This window comes from Felis catus, chromosome B1 (genome assembly GCF_018350175.1).
Source record: "Felis catus isolate Fca126 chromosome B1, F.catus_Fca126_mat1.0, whole genome shotgun sequence".
Classification (NCBI taxonomy): domain Eukaryota; kingdom Metazoa; phylum Chordata; class Mammalia; order Carnivora; family Felidae; genus Felis; species Felis catus.
The window spans coordinates 14748383-14770004 of NC_058371.1; the positions used below are offsets into that span (position 1 = coordinate 14748383).

A 21622-nucleotide genomic window follows, 5' to 3' on the forward strand; every position below is an offset into this window, starting at 1 on the left:
ACTATAAGGAAGTTACTCAGAAAAATGTACTTGAAAATAAAATAGTATTTTTTCATATTTGGATTTTTATAGATTGTTTTTTCTTATTGATTTTTAATTAATGTTTACCATATCTTATAATTTGAAATGGTGAAAGATGGCTATTAAAGAAAGTTGGGAAAATATAGAAACATAGACAGTAAGTTTTCTAAATCAACTAAAATAGTTTAGAGAAGAGATTTAAACCCAGGATATTACTTTTCTGGTGCATTATACCTTGGGCTTATATGCTTCTTGAGCTGTTAGAGAAAAATAAAAAAAATTAGTTTGAATGTTAACCCAAGCAAAATTGTGCTCAGCTCTATGATAAGGATAAAGATTGTATGAAAAAAATCATGATGTATTTTTTTTTAAGTTTATTTATTTATTTTGAGAGAGAGAGCACATGCTCGCAGGAGGGGCAGAGGAAGAGGGAGAGAGAGAGAATCCCAAGCAGACTCTGTGCTGTCAGCATAGAGCCAGTGTGGGGCTCAATCTTACAAACTGTGAGATCAAGACCTGAGCTGAAACCAAGAGTTGGACGCTTGACTGACTGAGCCACCCAGGCGCCCCCCACCCCCACGATTAAAATCAAATATAAATGAGTCATTTATTTGCTGTATCTGTTTATCTATCTACTACTTGAGTTCAGTGTCGTAAGTTATATAGTTGATTTGCAATACAGATTAAAATTAGATGAGTAGTTTCAGAATTCCAGTATGTTTTTTGTATCCGGCCTGTGAATAAGTTTCAGTATCTATCAATAAATAATCAACAGGTATTTATCAAGTTCACTATCTGGCCCCATGCTAGGTTCTCAAGAAAACGCCAAGAAGAGTTTGTCTCTACAAGAGACATAGTCTTCATAGTCACTTCTGTGCATTTTAGGAAAGTCATCATAAAGGAGGAAAGATAAAATAGATTAAAAAACCTCTTTATTTAAATGCTACAAATAGGTCCTACGTCCTGTAAAGTAATAATACTAGAAAACAATTTTGCTTTCAGAATGCCTTTATAAGTTTTGTTTTTATCTTTTGAAATTTGGTTTTCTCTCATGGTTTTGGAAATCAGTCTGTGGTTCTGCTTTGTTTCTCTGTCCACACTTCTTCCTGTTCTCCTCCCTGGCTAACGTGGAATGATCACGAGCTGTGGAATCACGCTGAACTAGATTCCATTCTCTGACCTTCTGCCTGCTCTTAGGTTACGTTGGACGGTTCACTTTGTTTCATCACTTGTCAGAGTTAAAGAAGATAACATACGTGAAATAGCGTGTATGAGGTAGTCTGTGTGAAGTATCTCAGCCCGGTGTTTGTCTCCTCACAGCTCAACACAAGCTGGCTATCTGTCCATTCTTTGCTGATTCCTTTTCTTACTCCTTAAATGTGGGTCGCTTCCAAGATCCTGACTTTGGCTCCTTTTACTTTTTCTACAAGTCTTCACCTGCCATGCAACCTCAGGCTCCCCGCAGTCCCCAGTCCAGAGAGAGGAGTCAGTGTATACTTGGCCCCAGGTAGAAACCACAGAAACAGACCAGACTCCCTCTTACGTGCGCATCCATCCTGGCGCCACGTTCTCCCTTCTGCACGTCTCTCGAATCTAGCTTCTCTCCGTTCTCACCGTCTCTCATCTGGCCTTCAGAAACACCTTCTTAACCGCTTTCTCTTTGCCATTCTCTCCCCTAGTCTGCCTTTCATATTGCTGCCAGAGATTGATTTCTCAAAAAGCAATTTTGAACTTGTTTTTCCTTCTTAGAAAACCTCACGACCTACCAGACCTTTCCCTGGGAAGCTTCCCTTTCTAGCTTCTTCTGTACCAGGCTCCCTACTTCCCCTTCCTCTTTCCCAGACTTTGACCAAGCCCGGATTTGTACATTCAGCAAACACTACCTCCATCTGGTTTTGAACATGTTAGTACGTCTGTCCAAAACCCTTTCCTTTTTCTTTCCACCTGATCAACTCTTGTTTGCTCTTTCGGTCTCATGTAAGCTTTGACTTTTTGATCTTCCTAAGCGGGACTAGGTAATCTTCTTTCTTTGCTCCCAGAGTTTCTTTACATCTGTTATGACACTTATCTACTTATATTGTAATAGTTTACTTACTCTTATGGCTCCCCTACTACACTATGTGCTCCTTTAGAGCAGGAGCCATGACTTACCCCTTTTTGTATTGGCAGCCTCAGCTGCATAGTAGTTGCTTAATAAATGTTTGTTAAATGAATGAACAAATACCTACCTTGAATTTCCCATTACTCGTTTCCTATTGCTGCTGTAATACATTATCACAAAGTTAGTGCTTAAAACAACACAGATTTATTATCCTAACGTTCTAGAGGTCAGAAGTCCTAAAATCAAAGTGTTGGTGATGTATCCCTTCTAGCTCTGGGGAACACCCTTTTCCTGCCCTTTTTAGCGTTCAGAGGCCATCTGGATTCCTTGGCTCATGGTTCCTTCCTCCGCCTTCCAAACCAGCAGTGTAGCATCTTCAGATGTTTCTTCTTCTGACCTCTGCTTCCATTGTCACATGTTTTTCCTCAGATTTCCTCCTACCTACCACTTTCCCTCAGAACCCTTGTGGTTACATTGGGCCCAATTGGATAATCCAGTATAATCTTCCTATTTTAAGATCCTTATCTTAATCACATCTGTAAAATCCTTTCTGCCGGGTAAGTTACCACATTCACAGTTCTGGGAATTATGATGTGGATATCTTTGGGGAGGGGGTGGCATGGCTTTATTCTTTCTGCCACCTCCAAGGACACCAGCACTAATGCATTACAAACTTTGTATTTGACACATTAAAGATAACAACTTTCCTAGGTCATAAAGTTGACCCCAATGTTAATTGTTAATAAACATTGTGATCATTTTTGTTAACTTCTTAGAATTAAGGAAGGCTTGAGCTGGGGAGAAGCAATATGAATGTCCTAGGTTTTTAAAAAAGGTATCTTGGGGCGCTTGAGTGGCTCAGTCAGTTAAGCATCTGACTCTTGGCTTTGGCTCAGGTCTTGATCTCTCAGTTCGCAGGATCAAGCCCCATGTTGGGCTCTGTGTTGACAGCGTGGAGACTGCTTAGGATTCTCTCTTCTCTCTTTCTCTGCCTTTCCCCCGTTCTCTCTCTATCTCTCTCTCTCTCAAATAAACTTTAAAAAAATGAAAACGGGACAAGGATCCTGAATTTAAAAAAAAAAAGGTATCTTAAGAGGTTTAAATTGATGTATGTTTTACTAACTGGGCTACAGTATCATTTCCTAGTCCTTAAAAATTACTTAAAAGTGGTTAGAGATTGGCCCAGCATTTTCCCCTTTGACTTCTAGTATCTGCTCACAATCGTAACTAGTAATTTATCACAACCTTCTTCATTAGAGAACCATGAAAACAATTAGTTAATGTTTAGAGACCTTGTTATTACTGTTTGAAAGTTTCACCCACAGATTTGCCCAGGTCAGCCTCAGATGGGCACTGTTGCCAGCTTGCATCGAAGGCACTGCAGGCTGGGAGGTGCTGATGGCAGGGAGGGCTTGGTTCAGACGAACCTTTATCTTGGCGTCAGGAGTTTAGGCTACAGTTGGCAAGAGGAAAGCAGCCTTGTATGAGAGGTAAGTCACCACATTAGGCAATAATGAGGCAACATGTAATGTATTTCCATTTGATGGTATCGCTAATATGTGTTTGTCAGAGAAAGCCAGAGTTGCCTGGAATGACATTTTGAGTACCTAAAAGGTTAACTAAAAATTTATTTTTCCCTACTGTGAAATGTTTCCTTTAGAGACATGAAATAATTTGTAGAAAGAAAAATAATCACCAAATGGTATTATTCCAACTCCAGACTTTGCCCTGTCATTAGTTCCTGTAGGATCTTGTCACAGACCTACAGCTGCTTTGCTGAGTTTTATTATAATGGAATATTGATATATTAGAAAAAACACTGGATAGGGACTTTGTGGCCTTGAAAAAGTCATTTAACATCTCTGAGCCTTAGTTTTTAAGTCTCTACAAATAATGTATAACTGATATTCTTTTTTGTTATATTACTTAAAGGTAAAACTCACCTTTTGTAGAGGAAATCGTTGCATAGGATTATAAAGATTATTCCTTATAGTTGTCTTACAGACTGGAGAGAGTGCTAGTGAATGCTTTTGTCTTCGGTGCCCATCTGTTGGAAATGTTGAAGGTGGAGTAGCAACTGGTCATTATATTATCTCCTGGAAGAGGTGAATCAGCCCTATCTCTTATTCCTTCTCTGTCCTATTCTACTGCCTTTATTATTTGTCATTGTCATTTAATATTTGAAAGCTTCTGTCAGTCCTGGAGAGAAGACTAGAAGTCACATGCTATCACTAAATGTTTGTCAAGAACACAAAGATTAAAAAGGATAATTAAACTTTTATTTGTATTTGTCACAATTTGTGACCTGTATACTGATGAAATTTTAACCAAGCGAATTCTCATGACAGGACCATTAAAAACATTAAGAGAAACTGTTCTTATTTGCATTCAATAGGATTGTCTACGTAGAAAACCCAAGGGAATCAACAAGTTATTTCCATTATAGGAGTTCCAGCAAGGTTGCTGGATATAACATCAATATACAAAAATCAGTTGGCTTTCTATATATCAGTAATAAACCTCCAGGCACTATACTTGTAAAACAGGTATCATTTAGATGATAACAACAATTATAAGGTAAGTAAGAATATATCAAATAGAAAATGGGTATTGCCATTATGGAGAAAATTATAAAACTTTAATACATTAAAGAAAGTCCCTACATGGGACATACACAAAATTGTCTTGGGTAGGATTTGGATAAGATCTGATGTTGTTTGTTCTGTAAGTCACTGCAATTTGCTTCAGGATCTCAATAGCTTGTTTTAGTTTGTTTTTGTGGAGCTTGACACTGTTGATTTTAAAGCTTATATGGAAAGGCAAAAACTCAGAAATAGTCGAGATACTTCAGAAGAAAAACTAATAAGCAAGGATACTTGGCTGTTCTAAATTCCCAGACTTAAGGTAAAGCTACAGCAGTCATTGCTGTGGTATTGGAATGGGAATATGTAAATAGGCCAGTGGAACAGAAGAGAGAGTCTAGAAATAGATCCACACATATGAAAATTATGTTTTAGGGAGGTAGCATTGCAAATCAGTGGAGATCTGGTAATTGGTGGTAAACAGTTGGGTATCCTTATATCTCTATACTGTGTATAAAAATTAATTCCAGGCATATTAAAATTCTAATTGTGAAAAGCAAAACGTTACTACTTTTAGTAGAAATAAGAGAATTGTTTTATGACTTTGGAATAGGGAAGAGTTTCTTTAAATAAGACATAAAAAGTGTAAGCCTCTAAACTTGATGAATTTGATTTGTTAAAATTAAGCTTCTTAGTTCATTAAAAAATACCTATAAAAATACAAATTGGGAAAAGCTATTTACAACATGGAAAACTGAGAAAGCATTAGAATTCATATCAAGAACTTACACAAATCATAAGAAAACCAAGTCTCCTAACAGAAAGTTGAGCAAAATCTTGAGTATGCGGTGTTAAGAGAAACAGAAGAGGCCAGATGGCCAGGAAACATAGGGAGAAAATGTGCTGCCACTAATTTGGAAAAATAAAAGGGGTTAACAATGCAAAGTTTGTCAAAAAAGGTAGAGTATAAAATAGAACAGTTACTTTGGAAATCCATTCAGCAGGGCTAGGTGAAACTGAAGATATCTATATCCCTCATAGAAAAGGTCTCAAACAAGTACACAAAGATATATGTAAGAATGTTCAGGGGCACCTGGGTGGCACAGTCGGTTAAGCGTCCGACTTCAGCCAGGTCACGATCTCGCGGTCCGTGAGTTCGAGCCCCGCGTCGGGCTCTGGGCTGATGGCTCAGAGCCTGGAGCCTGTTTCCGATTCTGCGTCTCCCTCTCTCTCTGCCCCTCCCCCGTTCATGCTCTGTCTCTCTCTGTCCCAAAAATAAATAAAAACTGTTGGAAAAAAAAAATTTAAGAATGTTCATAGCACCTCTGATTATAGTAGTAAAAAGTTACAAACTAAATATCCATCAACAGGAAAATGGACAAACTATGGCATGGTCATAGAACGGAATGCTATGTATCAGTGAAAATCGATGAACCAGAGCTGCTCCTGTTAACCATTAGTATTAAGGGAACAAAGCAACTGCAAATGTTGAAAATATGAACAGATTGCATGTATGTAATATTGGGAAACATGTAAAACACTGCACATTTCTTAGGGCTGCCTTCATAATTTCAAAAAGTATAAAGAAATACGTAGCAATGATGACTCCCAAGTTAGTACTTCTAGGGCACCGGTGCAAGCAGGAAGGGGCATGTGGGGAGGTTCAGCTATATTGTGATGTTTTCTTAGGCTGGGAGGTAGATATGTGATATTTCATGTGTGAATTTCTTGGCTCAATTTTTTCATAAATTTAAAAACTGCGAATGAGACATGAAAAACGAGAAAGGAAAAATCATGGACTTATTCTTTTTTAAAAGCTAAGATCTTTCTTTCTCCCACTTCTGAATTTACCACATCGAAGTTTAGTTTAATTTATGTTTACAGGAATTAAAATAGGAATTTGAAGGCACTGCTTACTCATCCCATCATGTTACTGTAACAGCATAAAGACCTACTAATGAAGAGGGGTTAGATGTGTTCGCCTGGGGCTTTTGTGGTGTAATAATTTGCACCCAGTGTCAGCTGTTCCACATCTTGATCCAGACTCTCCCCAAGGCCAGTTCTCGGGAGTCAGCCAGCCGCCCTGTGGTTCCCGTCCTAACTGTGACACAGGGGAAGATATTTGACAGTTTCATAATGTTACTCACTTTATCTCCGTGATGTCAGAATGCTGCTTTTTTATTGGTAGTAAAATACTTTTTGTTCTTTGGTTTCTATTCTGTACTTTGGGTGTAGCTAGGACGGTACACTTGGAAGTGGTCTGGTGCTCGGCCTCGAACTGGCCACAGGGGGAGAAGGTCTGTGTCATAAGGTCAGTCTGTGCGCTCCCACCCACGCTGAGCGCTCTGCTACCACGGCCTGTGTTAAATGGTGGGTTTCATGGTATGGCTGATTCCCATTCTGGCCCCTGGACCAAACAGCAGCCCTGGGTTATACCATCGATTCATTGGAAACATTCAGAACCCAAACGGGATTCTAAAAGCCTTTTCTTCACTAAACCACTTCCAGGAATAAAGTTTTAGGAGATGTTTAAGCCCTTTCTGTTTCCTTTGAAACAAGTTGGTGAGTATACACGTGGCCTGTTCTTGATTCCACGTTTCACGTAAAATGCGGATTTGAAAGATTCCCTTTTCTGTCACAGGACCTCCGCCATGGGAAACGTCCCTGTCATCAGTACTGCCATCACTCTGCCACACGTGATCGTAGAAAACATTCCCCTCCATGTGAATGCAGGTAACGGCACCAACTTGTACTTGGTAAAAAGAATCCAGTGAGAATACTTATTTTAGCTTCTAAGATTTAAAACTACTTTAATTACAAAAAATGCCCAACGTTTACAGAAGTAGATTATGATCAGCCTTGTTTCATCTGTACCTCAAGCTCTTCCTCCTGCCTTATTTTAAAGCAAATCCCAGATATTATTTCATCTATCAGTATTTCTGTATTAGTGGCTATTTTTCTAAACATCGTCACAATTCTATTGTCATCACCTTAAAAATTAGCAATAATTCCTTAATATTAATTGCCAAATTCCAGTGTCGCAGTTTCCCTAGTTGACTTTGAATGTTCTTTATTGTTTTAAGGTCTCATCACTGCAGCTGGTGGATGTCTCATACTTTTGAAATCTCTGGGCGGGCAGACTCCCTCCCCACTCCCTCACCTCCTTCACCGCCCCCACCCCCTTCCTTGCTATTTATTGAAGAAATGGAGTTAGTTGTCCTGTAGAGCGTCCCACAGTCTGGGTTTTGCTGATTGCATTGTATCATTTTTAAGTGTCCCTGTAAGTTGGTGGTTACATCTGTTGTCTTGATCAGATTTAGGTTCAAGTTTTTGGCAAGAATACTTCATAGTTAATGGTATGTGCTCTCATCAAGAGGCACATGATGCCTGTTATTCTTCTTGAACCATGATGGATAGTTAGGGACATGTTTTATAGATTCAAAAAATTATTCCTAAAGTATAATTCAGTTCCTGACAGCCAAGACCCTTTCTAAGTCATTCAGCTTTAGAAGGAGACTTGATTCTGTTTAGTCTGTTTTATCACAGTCCCATGGCTGTTGTCCAGTCCAAGAATGTGCTTCTTTAGCAAGAGTGCAGTATTAGCACTAATTTAAATAACCTCATGTCTACAGAATGAGATTCATTTACAAGAAGAACTCATAAATGGTACACTGTTTTCTTTAACCAAGAGAAATGTGTCGTCTTTCTCTGCAGATCTGCCATCGTTTGGGCGTGTCAGAGAATCCTTACCTGTCAAGTATCACCTACAGAACAAGACTAACTTAGTTCAAGACGTGGAGATTTCTGTGGAGCCCAGTGATGCCTTCATGTTCTCTGGACTTAAACAGGTATAGGGCCTATCGCATTAGGCTGCTTGTGTAGACACAGAGGTGTGGCCAGGAAATGGAGAGCTGTATACTTAGTTTTTACAAATGAACTGATAAGGCTGATTATGGTCCCTGTTATTTTGATAATAGGAAATTTTTCATCACCTTTAAATATTAAGTACAATTTGTGTAGCAGCGGATTAAGTGGACAACCCTGTTCACAGAGAGATCATACATATAAGTTCTTTCTTTCTGTAAAACGAGAATGCACAAATCCTCAGAGTATAATAGACTTTCTGAAAATTTTAGATTTCCCTTTTATTACCACTGTGTGTGTGTCTGTGTGTCTGTGTTTGTCTTTTAACTTGAGGCCTAGAAACCTGACTACCCATATTAAAAGCCTGATTCTCTGGGGCGCCTGGCAGGCTCAGTTTGTAAAGCATGTGATACTTAATCTTGGGGTCATGAGTTCAAGCCCACACTGGGTATGGGTCCTATTAAAATTAAAATTTAAAAAAAAATAAAAGCCCGATTCTCTTCTGAACTATCAGTGAAATTTTTTAGAGATTTTTAACCTTGCATAGAATTTACTTATCTTTGGCGCATTTAGACATAATTTTATATTTACACATAAAAATAAATTATTCAGGTGTTTTGATTCACCTATTCAAATCAGAGGTGGACTCCACATTTTTTGAGTGGAACATACACTTTCAGGCAAAACCAGTTTCCATGAGAATACTGTTTTCTGTCAAAGTTGATAATAGACGCCCCTCAAGAGTCAGTAAATACTTTTTGTTAACAAGGGCATAATTAGAGGAACAAACATGTCATAATACTTAGAAGTGTCTACCTTGACTAGTCATTTTTGCTGTGCATATTCTGGGTGCTAGGTTTGTTGTGAAATGTAAAATAGAATTCTTGGGGTGCCTGGGTGGCTCAGTCGGTTAAGCGTCTGACTTTGGCTCAGGTCATGATCTCATTCTCCTTGAGTTTGAGCCCGGCCTCGGGCTCTGTGCTGAAGGCTCAGAGCCTGGAGCCTGCTTCAGATTCTGTGTCTCCCTCTCTCTGCCCCTACCCCGCTTGTGCTCTGTCTCTCTCTGTCTCTCAAAAGAAATAAAAACATTAAAAAAAAATAGAATTCTATACGAAGTAGACTGTAAGTCCATACACTAATTTAAGTTTATAACATATAGTACATGTCGTATTAGCTGTTCTGTGTTGGGTACACACACATTATCTTTGACACGTATATAACGTATGTACTCATTTGCAAATGTGTAAGCTTTTCTTGAGTGTCCTGATCCTTTTCACATACTGACTTACAAATAAATAATGCACAATACCAAAATCTTACCTTTGTGATCTTTTCTAAAGTATCATTAAAATTTTCCAAACATCTTTTTTTCCCGATAGTACTTACCTCACTACAAAGATAAAATCCCGAAAACACCAGAAACAACTAGCTTGCCTTCTGTTGACATAGTATTTACAAAGATACTTTCCTACAAATTATCTCATGGCATAAGTGACTATAAAATCTACATGGCCGAGACATAGAAAATGTCAGTCCATCTAGCGTTCCCCTTTTTAAGCTGGTACAAATTGCCATTTAGATCTTGGTAGAAACTATAGAAGCTGAGATGATCACGCACGTATTTTTTGCATATTTATTATGTGTGTGGTCCTAGTCTCATCCTAATTCAGCCCTATTAGTAGCATCTGTCTGGAAAGTGGAATAGGAGAGACAGCACATTTCACCAGAAAGATGTGGGTGTCCAGTGATTTCTAAATAACTAAGGGGTTATACCATGAAGATGCCGTAAGTGTATATACTGATTATCTTTCTCTACCATTTGTTATGATGTAGATTCGACTGCGTATCCTCCCGGGCACCGAACAGGAAATGTTATATAATTTCTATCCTCTAATGGCTGGATACCAACAACTGCCATCTCTCCACGTCAACCTGCTTAGATTTCCTCACTTCACAAATCAGCTGCTCAGGCGTTTTATACCTACCAGTATTTTTGTAAAGGTAAGTCTTAGGACTTTTAAATCTCCTGTCTGGAACACAAACCAAAGGTGGCTTTTCATGTAAGCTTCTCAGCAATATTTTGAGACTGATAGTTTTTTTTTGTTTTGTTTTGTTTTTTAACGTGTATTTATTTTTGAGACAGAGAGAGACAGAGCATGAACAGGGGAGGGTCAGAGAGAGAGGGAGACACAGAATCCGAAACAGGCTCCAGGCTCTGAGCTGTCAGCACAGAGCCTGACGCGGGGCTCGAACTCACGGACCACGAGATCATGACCTGAGCCAAAGTCGGGCGCTTAACCGACTGAGCCACCCAAGCGCCCCATGACTAACTGATAGTTTTGACGTGTATCATATGAATTTGGCAGTATTGCTTTTCGTTTCTGTAAAGTTGCTATTATTTTACAGAATCTAATTTCCAAGGTTTTTATTCCCTCAGGTAAAAATGATTTACCTTTACAGTATCCTTAGACAGGTTTTTCGCTTTGGCTTATAAGTAAAGCATATTTTTAAGTTGTGGTTAGTTTATAACTAATTTTTAATCAAAATGGATTAACTTTCTAAATATGACCCTTGAGCTTTCCTGACTCTCTGTGTAATACTGGATTGGGGTCTTTTCTGAAAATGGTCCTGTGTTGGAAACTGTAGTCTGGTTTAATGTTTTGATTTTTTTTACACTGGTACCATTTCCAGGTTCCTGCAGTAAAGCAATGTGTAGGATGGTCGTGGTCAGTGTGGGAAGGAGTGAATTGGGCCACACAGGTGGTTTGTTTAGCACAGTGCTCACCTCCAGTGAAGCCGTTCTCGATGCCTAAAATTAAGGTTTCCCTCCAGGTGGTTGTGGTTTCCTCAGTCACTCAGATATAAAAGCTTGGAGGAACTGTCCCTTCTTTATATAATCTGGGATTGGGTACATTTTACATTACTCTGTATTAATGTAGCCTTCATAATCTTCCTAGCTTTTGTCTTTCCAGACTTACACTACTTCTTATTTACATTTGCAAAAAAAGAACTTATTAATGTTTCTAAGCACCGTACTTTGATTAAAAAAAACACTTTTTTTTTAATGCTTATTTATTTTGGAGAGAGAGAGACATACAGAGAATCTAAAGCAGGCTCCAGGCTCTGAGTTGTCAGCACAGAGCCCGATGCGGGGCTCAAACCCATGAACCGCGAGATCATGACCTGAGCAGAAATTGGATGCTTAACCGACTGAGCCATCCGGGTGTGCCCTAAGCACCATACTTTTAAACTATAAAAGAAAAATCTCATAATTCTAGATCTGTGTTTAAAAAAAGTAGCTTTTTTTTTTTTTTAATTTTTTTTTTTTCAACTTTTATTTATTTTTGGGACAGAGAGAGAGAGAGCATGAACGGGGGAGGGGCAGAGAGAGAGGGAGACACAGAATCGGAAGCAGGCTCCAGGCTCTGAGCCATCAGCCCAGAGCCTGACGCGGGGCTCGAACTCACAGACCGCGAGATCGTGACCTGGCTGAAGTCGGACACTTAACCGACTGCACCACCCAGGCGCCCCCCAAAAAAAGTAGCTTTTTAAGAGACTTTATTATTATTTTTTTTTTGAGCAGTTTTAAGTTCAGAGTAAAATTGAGTGGAAAGTACAGAGGTTTCCTGTTCACCCCCTGCGCTCCCCACCCCCCAATAGCAGTGGCTTTTTTAACATCTCTGCCCATTCACATTCTGAAGCTATGTCTGTTGCTCTTCCTCCCTGTCATGTCTGAGGTCACCTCGCGGGGAAAAAAATCTCATGACGGGTGGGGAGCACTGGGGAAGTGATGGCCTCTGATGTCCTTTTCGCCGTTGACCTTCTGAGGTCTGCCGTTCCCAAATTCAGAAGTGCAGCTTAATTAGCGTGAGAGCGTGTATCAACGTAGACAGAGGTGTACAAACACAGCCTGTTTGAGGTGTGAGAGTGGATTGATTTGAGGAATCAGGATTTCAGGTCCATCAGTTAATCTCCTCCATTCCTTTCCATGTGGGGCTCCCTACACCCCACCCAGCCCCCACTCCTGCTGGTTCAGTCTTCTCATTTTCTTCCACAGTAAACCTCCTCTGGGTAGTGCTTTAGTCTAAGGAAAGGTTCCAGAACAATAAACATTTGCAAGGTTGAACGTACCTAACGTGCCCTTTTGAACTGCATGCTCTTTTTCCTAAATCCACGTAGTACCTTCTAGTAGCTTGACTACTGCCAGAAAAGTTGGCTGGGATCCTCAGAGCCAGCTCCTTTATCGGGGAGAGTCAGAACTACAGTTGTTTTACTTGTCACACTAAGGACAGTGACTAAGGGTTTCCCTTTCGCCACTTAGCGAACAGTCTTACTCGCGCTGTACATCCCTTCACATCTTCGCTAAACTTGAGCGCCGTGCTGTTCAGTATGACAGCCACTGGCCACGTGTGCCCTGTCAAGATTTAAATTAAAATTAATTATAATTTAATTTACTTTAAAAAGTAGTTGCACCAGCCCCCCTTGAAGTGCTCAGGAAGTCAGCGTTCTGGTGGCTACCATGTTGGACAGCACTGACACAGAGCATTTCCATCATCACAGAAGGTTCTGTTGGACGGCGCTTCCCTCCTTCGAAGCCGGATGAATATTTTTCTTCCTTTGAAAAGTAGATTCCAGTCTTCTCATTGCATGACGTTCTTGTCTTCTGTTTCTGTTTGTAAAGCTGTGTTTCGTAAGGATTTAGCCACGTTGAGCCATTATTCTTTTTCTAAAACTGAACATCCTCTGTCAGTACTAAAGATGACATGACGTATAAAAGACCAGCACCTATGCTTTCATTCCTTCCGTTCCTGCCTCAGATGTCAGAGGCCTAACTTATACAAGCACACACGTACATATACGCACACACATGCACACGTACACACACACATACGTGCATAAGACGCACAGCAACAAAACTGGAGGCAGGAGTGCTCCCTTCCTTACCTCAGGGAGTCCCCTGGGGATCATTCTGCATAAAGCATAGTAAATGGCTTTTGTTGATGACGTTATCACACTGTTCTGTTTCATGTCTTGAATGCCATCTCTGTCGTGCGTTACCACAAAGGTCTGCTGACATACATCTGCTTGATCAAATTATTTGCAAGAATTTCATTTTGGGGGCACCTGGGTGGCTCAGTCGGTTAAGCGTCTGACTCTTGATTTCGGCTCAGGTCACGATCTCACAGTTTGTGAGTTCAAGCCCCAAGTTAAGCTCTGTGCTGACAGTGTGGAGTCTGCTCATTCTCTCTCTCTCTCTCTCTCTCAAAACAAATAAGCATTTTTTTAAAAAAAGTTTCATTTTGTCAGTTACTTGTTGACACCCTGAGGTGTTGCTTACCTGTCAGAAGTTTGATACCCTAAGTACAGTTACAGTACCTTTTCTTCCTGCTTAGCCTTTACTCTGCTCATGTGATGGTTTAAGTTTTTCCAGTGACCTTGGGGAAGGGGAAATTTTTGTTTTCATCTACTGCTTCTATCCTTGCGCTATTCATTGTTAGACACCGTGGTTCATCGCGGACCGCTCTTTCTCAAACAGGAGACTGGGAGACCTTGAATCCCCAAGAACTTGTCTGTCAGCTCAGGTTTGTCGCCTGCGTAAAGCTTGAGGTGCAGGAGGGCCCTGAGCGAGAGAGAATAAGGCTGCCACTTAAGCGGGAATGGTAACTAGGTTCCCTCTCACCCGCTCCCGGTGCTAGAGTAGCTGCTAGAAAACTAGGTGAAGAGAAACAGTGCCTGAGGCGGATTTGGCAGGTGGGCGTGTGTGGCCAGCGGGTGACGTCTGTGGTGTCAGAGGGAACGAGGGGGGAGCACCTAGGCTTGCAGTCGGCCATCCCCAGGTTCAAGTGCAGAGAGACTGGGGTGGGAGAAGGAGAAAAACAATGTGATTCTGATACTTGTACACTTTATTCTGTTTTTGGGACACAGTTCCAAGAATTTCAGAATCTTTTCAATTGATAGAGCTTTTGTTGTTACTGTGTTGTAAACCTGTTTTGTTTTCCCACTTTAAAGCCACAGGGTCGACTCATGGATGATGCCTCTATTGCCGCGGCATGATGCTCAAGACTGGCCGTCGGCTGTTCTTACAGAGAAGGTGTCCAGAACTGTATGTTTTTCATTGTGAGCTATATCTTTGATCATGGTAAAATTAATCTTGTCTATTTTTTGATGGATGTTATACCAACTGTTCGGAGGAACTCATGCTTAAAATATTAGGAAAATCTATCCTCTCTTCTAGTTTCACTAATAAATATTTGAAATCTCTCAGTGTGACATGGAAGGATGTCAGACCATTGTTATTGTTAGAAGCCGTTTTATGAATAGTAAGTTCTCTCAAAAGTAAGTGATTTGCATGTGCAATATTGGAGGAAACGTAAGCATCCCAAATACGAGTGGCCAAGGAGAGGAAAATGCCCTAGTATCTGCCCCAGCGAAGTTCTGAATCCCCGTGAGTCACTTTTAGAGTTGACTGAACTGGACATAAGCCCATCCTCACCGACTGGATGTGTGCTGAGAATACATATATATAAACTCATAAGCAGCTGTATGACTGATCCGGAAAACTTCCAGAAAGTTTTAATCAAAGCAATTTAAAAGCTGTCTAAAAAAAAAAAAAAAAAAAATCTTTGCTTGGCACCAAAACATGTGAAATAGGTTGAGCTTGTAGCCCAAATGTGGATCAGTTATGAAACAGGTTTGTAAGTGTGTTAACAAGATTTTTGTCTGTCAGGATCTAAACTATAAGGATGTGATTATAAGCTGAATTTCTTAAGCTAACAGTTTTTGAAAAAGATACAAGATCTAAATGAGAGCTTTAGTTATATTGGGCCGTTTCAAAAGGAACAATTTAAAACTCTTGGAAATTCATGTAAATAAAAATCATATTGTGGAAATTTTCTTCTGTTAAAATATCTTAATTTAAAACTTACCAGATTTCCTGGAAAATTTTATTATTTAAAAGTGTAGGAGTTGTAAAAAGGAAGTAGTGATGTAAATAAATATGTTCTCTTCTCTTTCAAGTATGCTCGTCTGTATCTTTTATTTATTTTGAGCCTGTTTGATTTCAACTTCACAAAGCATCTTTTACTAAGAATACTGCTGCCTGAGGTCTAGGGAGAGCGTAGGATTGGAAATTAGGAGCTCTGCATTCCCGAACTGACTCTGCTAACCTTCCAGGAGACCGGACAGTGGGATTGGTGGTCTTAGGAGGACGTGAGTTCCCTGCGGTCTTGGCTTTTCAGATAGAGGCCACGGGGAGCTCGTCTCCACAGTCAGGTTGTCCGGGGTCAGATCCCGGTTCTGCTGCTTGCTTGTGAGGTCTGTTCCAAGTTACTTACCCTCTGTGTGTTTTGGTGTTCTTATCTGTAAGATGTAGGTGGTGGTACTACCGATCTCCTAGGCTTAGGAGGAGAGTAACAATTACTGCATGAGAAGAGCTTGGAAACAGTAGCTGACGCACAGGAGTGCTCAACCAGTGACATCTATCATATTATTATCATTGTTGTTATTATTATTATTATTATCATTAGAAGACTGTAGATGATATTCATGCACCTCCTGGAGGGTTCATGTTATCAGAATTTGTTGATGTTTATGTAGTTCAGTTCTACATACATGAGCATATATGTGTGTACATATATATAACATATGTAAGTGTCTAAAACCGTGAGCAAAAATGCCATGGAACAATATATTCTATATACTCTTGTATTATATATCCTGTACTTCATGACCCACTAATGGGACATAACCTGCAGCTTGAACCATTCACAGGTTCCTTTGAATTTGAAGATGGTCTGATGCAGAGCTTATGTAATAAAGATCTCACGTGTTAACACTGCTGTCGTCAAACACGAAGTAGGTGTTAGAACAAATGAATCACCGGCACTCCCGTAAAAACGGTTAACGTTATTGTGAGCGTGATGTGTGCAACTCTTTGCTCCTGCAAACGCACCAGATGCACAGCCCTGCACCTCCCCTCATCTTCCTTGGAGCTGGCAATAGAGTAACCCTTCCCCAGCCAGGAGTTCTCCCAGACCAGGAGTGCTCCTGTTTTCTTATTTTCTACTCAAAAATACATGAGATCAGCAGCTTCCCTGGGCCCCAGAATCAAAACTGCCTCAGTGTTTCCAGAGCTGCTGATTAACTCAGGTTACAAGGGCCAAAGGGGACCTCACGGTCTTTCCCTTCCTGCCTCCGTGCCATCAGCCACAATCATCTGTGTGCGTGGAAATCTCTTACTTTCTGTTTTTTACTGGGTACCGTTTGGTTCTCAGTATTGCTCTCCACCAATTCAGGGGTATACATTTTTAATTAAAGAATTATATTTTGGGGGAGGTATCCATGGAACTTTGACTCTTTTTTTTATTTTTTATTTTTTAATGTTTATTTTTGAGACAGAGACAGAGCATGAACGGGGGAGGGGAGAGAGAAAGAGGGAGACACAGAATCTGGAGCAGGCTCCAGGCTCTGAGCTGTCAGCACAGAGCCTGACGTGGGGCTTGAACTCACGGACTGCGAGATCATGACCTGAGCCGAAGTTGGACGCTCAACCGACTCAGCCACCCGGGTGCCCCATTGACTCCTATGTCATGATGGCGAGCACTACTAGAGATGAGATGATCAGTGTCAAATGTCACGAGGAAGATGAGGATGATAATGTCTTGGGGAGGAAATGTTTTTATTTATTTTTAAGAGACAGAGCACAAGCAGGGGAGGGGCAGAGAAAGAGGGAGACACAGAATCCGTAGCAGGCTCCAGGCTCTGAGCTGTCAGCACAGAACCAGATGTGGGGCCTGAACTCACAAACCATGAGATCATGACCTGAGCCGAAGTTGGATGCTTAACCAACTGAGTCACCCAGGTGCCCCTTTCAATTCTGTTTGCCTAAACCCATATTTTATGATCCTAAAAGTTCACTTTGCAATTTAAACTCAGTTTTCCTCAGAAAATCTTAGGTTCCTTATCCTCAAATTCTTTAAATGATTTTATGGAGCTTGACTCTTAGAGTAGATTTTTAAAAATGTTTTTTATGTTACTTGAAGGAGGGATTCTTTAGTTTTAATTCAGTCATGTCTTTCATGGCCCAGGTTATATCTCCATCCCAAATATAAAATGTCTTCCAGTCGAGATAATGCCCCTAATAATAGCTGTTAAGAATTCTGAATTGTGATTTCTACATTGGCACTGTAATGAGAGAAGGGCCACTTGTAAGTGGAAAAGTCAGGCTCACCCTTTCAATGGTGTGGGCTATGTGGTCCCAGGTAATACCTTTCTGAAGCTCCCCCTCTTGAGCTAAAACCCCAGAAAAGGCACCTGAAGTGTCCCAACTCCTAGAGTAGAAACTACTTAGGAGTTATATTACTTAATGGTACAGTGAATAATTAGTAGCGACTATAATCTTCAAGAAGCAGGTATGTGCAACGTTAGTGATTAGAGGTTGTTAAATGACTTCGTGACACCAGATGGAGATGTGTACTCTCTCCTATTCCCCTCTCTTTTTTTTTTCATGCCGTAAGTCCTCTCCAACTAAAGTGTTATGAGTGGATGCTAAGTAAAAAAATCATCGATCCTGTGCAGGAAGATATATAAGAAAAGAAGCTTACATTTTATTTTATTATCCTAGCATTTCAAATACCTTTTTTTTTTTTTACACATACGGATTTGTTTGGAAATATTTTTAACAAGTGATACTCATGCTGTCCTTTGGTGAGCTCCAAAAAATATCTTCCTTTTACTTTAGCAGACACTGCCATTCTCAGACACACGTACTAAAGAGCTCCATAAAATTCACTACATGAGTACAAAACCCCGTGTTTTTAGGTTTTCTTCAAAGATCGTATTTGTGAGAAACTTTCTCTTCCACTCAGCTTACTGTTTCTGCTTTCTCAAGCATGTTTTCCCACACAGAGAAGTAGAAGCAAAGTCATAGCATCTTTTAAAAAATTCTGTTTTCTCTTCAGTTACCGAAAGAACTCCTAGCAACCTTGAAGTTGATTTTTCATTATGTAGTAACAAGCCTTATTCAAAAGGTATTAGCAAAGGTATCAGCAGGCATGGCAAATGGAAACTTGCGAATACTATCTTTATTAGGTTGGTCAGGATTTCTAAACGATGTATGTTTCCCAAATGATGATCGCCAACATTTCTTGAGTGCTATAATGTGCCAGTGATGTTCTTACAGTTAATACTCCTAATAGCTTACTGTGTAGGAAACATTTTGGAGAAGTGGAAACTGAGGCATAGAGACCGGTGGTCTGGTTTTCTCTTCAAAACAGGCCACTGCAATAGTTAAGGGTTTTTTTTTGTTTTTGTGTTTTTAAAGCCTAATTTTTGTTATTTTTTTGTTTATTTTTGAGAGAGAGAGGAGAGTGAACCCACGAGCAGGGGAGGGGCAGAGAGAGAGGGAAACACAGAATCTGAAGCAGGCTTCAGGCTCCGAGCTGTCAGTACAGAGCCTGACACGGGGCTCGAACTCATCTACTGTGAGATCATTACCTGAGCCGAAGTGGGACACTCAACCAGTCGAGCCACCCAGGCGCCTCTAGTGGTTTTAAACAACAGTGATTATCTTTCATGGTTACAGGGGGTGAGGAATTCAGGAAGGGTGGGCTGTGCAGTTCCCACTGTAAGGCCGTCGTGGTCCCACAGTAACTGGAGTTAGAACGGCAGCAAATGGAACAGGATTCTGAAGTGGCCCGGGCCGGCCGGGAATCTGTGCTCATTGAGTCTCCGCCTTCCCAGCCATCTGCGGGCCACGGACAGTTTGCAGGACCGCGCGGAGCTCCAGCGCGTGTGCCCTAGGAAACCGCATCGCCTTTTGTGACCTCACCTTGGATACCACACGACATCACTTCCACTGCGGCCACCAGCCCACCCGGGTTCAAGAGGAGGGAACATAAACTCCACCTCTGGAGGGGGAAGCGTGGGGGACAGGAGATTCTGCAGCCATCTTTGGAACCCACCATCTGTCGTTCCCAGTGACATCCACCGCAAGCAGCCAAGGGCAGGGATTCAAGTCCAGGCACCCCACGCGCCCACCGTCCTGAGGCTGCCGGTGCCGAGTCCTAAATACTGAGTGTTTGGATGAGTATGTTTTTGATGACCGAGGCATCGTGCATTCTGTGAGCGAAGACCTGTGTTCTGAATTCTTAAGTCTCCAGCAATAAAGCTGCTGCCCTTAATCGCACGTTCAATTCCAAGTGTTTCCTGAGCACCTACCGTGGGCCAGTTTCCATGCTGCTGCCAAAGCCATAAAGGACCCCCTCCTCCTGAAGAGCAACAGGGGAAAATGTCATGCACACAAATTCCACTACGAGGTGAAAAATGCAGCAGTGGGGAGGAGACTGGGAAACTACTGGGATGGCTGCGATTTGTTTTAAAATGCTCCGGGGGGGTGGGGGGGGGTGGGTAAGAAAATTAAAAGAAACTGGTCTGAAAGGAATGGATAAGATAAGATTTTGAAAAGTTCTGATAATTGTTAACGGTGGGCCAAAGGGTGCCTGGGGGTTCATCTCACTCTATTTTGGGATGTGTCTGAAAATATCCACGATTAAGGAAAGAATAAAAATACAAGGTAGAAGGGAGCCACAGTGGAGGTGAGCACAGGGCAGGAATGAGGAAGCTTCGGTGAGGCAAGGGCTTCCTCCAGGAGCAACATCAGCTTTGTTTTCATATTTGCAAGAAAATCATTGTGTCTTTCTTGTATGGGAATGCGTTTCCATTACCCTTGTACAGATAATGTTGTGCGAGTGGGTTTGGGAGGACATATAAAAGTTTGTAAAATCGACAAATCCATAGAGAGCCTTCCAGGGGATGAAGGATGTGCTGGCTGGCACCCATTCCTGCCAGCATGATGGCATGCCAGGTGCTTTTAGCATAGACTTGTTGGCTATCAGGTAAGCTAGTGCTGTTTCCCTATCCAGGGGGTTCATACTCAGTGATAAGAGAAAGAAGGGCCACGAAACTCACTTAAAACTGAAAGAATGAAGCTTTGTCACCGTCACCACCACTGCTACTGGACAGCGGGGCTTTTTCTGTTGAAATTCAAGGATTTGGGGATGACGCTGGTCTTTTTTGGCTTTGTCACGCTCATCAGATTGAAGACCTGTAGTTTGAGAAATGTTTGCTCTTGGATGATCATCAACAACCGTTGTCTCAAAGGACTGAATCTGAAATGGCAAATTTAACTGGAAGAAATAAACAGCTCTATATTCAAGATGAAATACGGAATTATTTAAAGACAAGACAGGAGGAGCTCTGTGATAGCTCATTTATCAGAGGTGTTGATGACCAGCAGGTACTCAGACCGCGTGGACACTATTTTCTCCACTTCTGATGGCTATCCCTGTATTTCCTTTTTTTTTTATCGTAAGAATTTCCAAACATACACGAAAGTAGACGCTGTAACACACTTCCATGCTTGTGCTCATCTTCAGCAGCTATCCGTACTTTGCCATGTACTATTTAGTCTCAGCCTCTTAATTTCACCCATAAAAGGCCTTTTAAAAATAAAACCACAATGCATCATTACTCTAAAAAATTACCAATAATTCCCTGAGATTGTCTAATACACAATGTGTATTCAGTTTTCCCTGATTGACCAAGTAGTCTTTTTATAGCTGGTTTGGATCCTAACAAGGATTGACCGAGTAGTCTTTCTATAGTTTCACCAGTATCCTAACAAGGTCTTCCATTATATTACGTTTCTTAAGTCTTGTTTTTTTGTTTTGTTTTGTTTTGTTTTTGTTCAGTGTCATATAACATAGAACAGCACCCCCGTTTTATCCCTTACGTCAAAGGGAGGTGTTGAAGAAATGGGGTCGGTTGGCTTAGAAAATATTTCACCTTTTGGTGTTGGCTGATTGCTTCCCCAGGGTGTCATTTAACCTGTTGCTCTATCTCCTGTATTTCCTGTGGTCTGAGGGTTAGAATCCAAAGCTTGCCTGAGTCCCTTCCTGCCTTGCTTCCCACCCCCCTCCCTTTTTTTGTAAGAATATCTCAGATGATATGCTGCACATCCTATTGCCACCATGTCTGGTTGCCTCACTTTTGGTGA

The 21622-nt window shown here is 41.0% G+C and overlaps 1 protein-coding gene across 2 annotated transcripts in view; it reads left to right on the plus strand.

The window, feature by feature from the left end:
* TRAPPC11 (trafficking protein particle complex subunit 11) overlaps positions 1-15584 on the plus strand; it is a 47951-nt gene extending 32367 nt beyond the window's left edge. For both annotated transcript variants that reach the window (XM_045055203.1, XM_011281376.4), the window contains exons 26-30: positions 4116-4227; positions 7346-7437; positions 8419-8552; positions 10402-10569; positions 14578-15584. In XM_045055203.1, coding sequence (XP_044911138.1) covers positions 4116-4227; positions 7346-7437; positions 8419-8552; positions 10402-10569; positions 14578-14622 — 551 coding nt within the window. In that variant the 3' untranslated portion in view covers positions 14623-15584. The remainder of the gene's footprint in view (positions 1-4115; positions 4228-7345; positions 7438-8418; positions 8553-10401; positions 10570-14577) is intronic.
* Positions 15585-21622: the final 6038 nt, after the last annotated feature.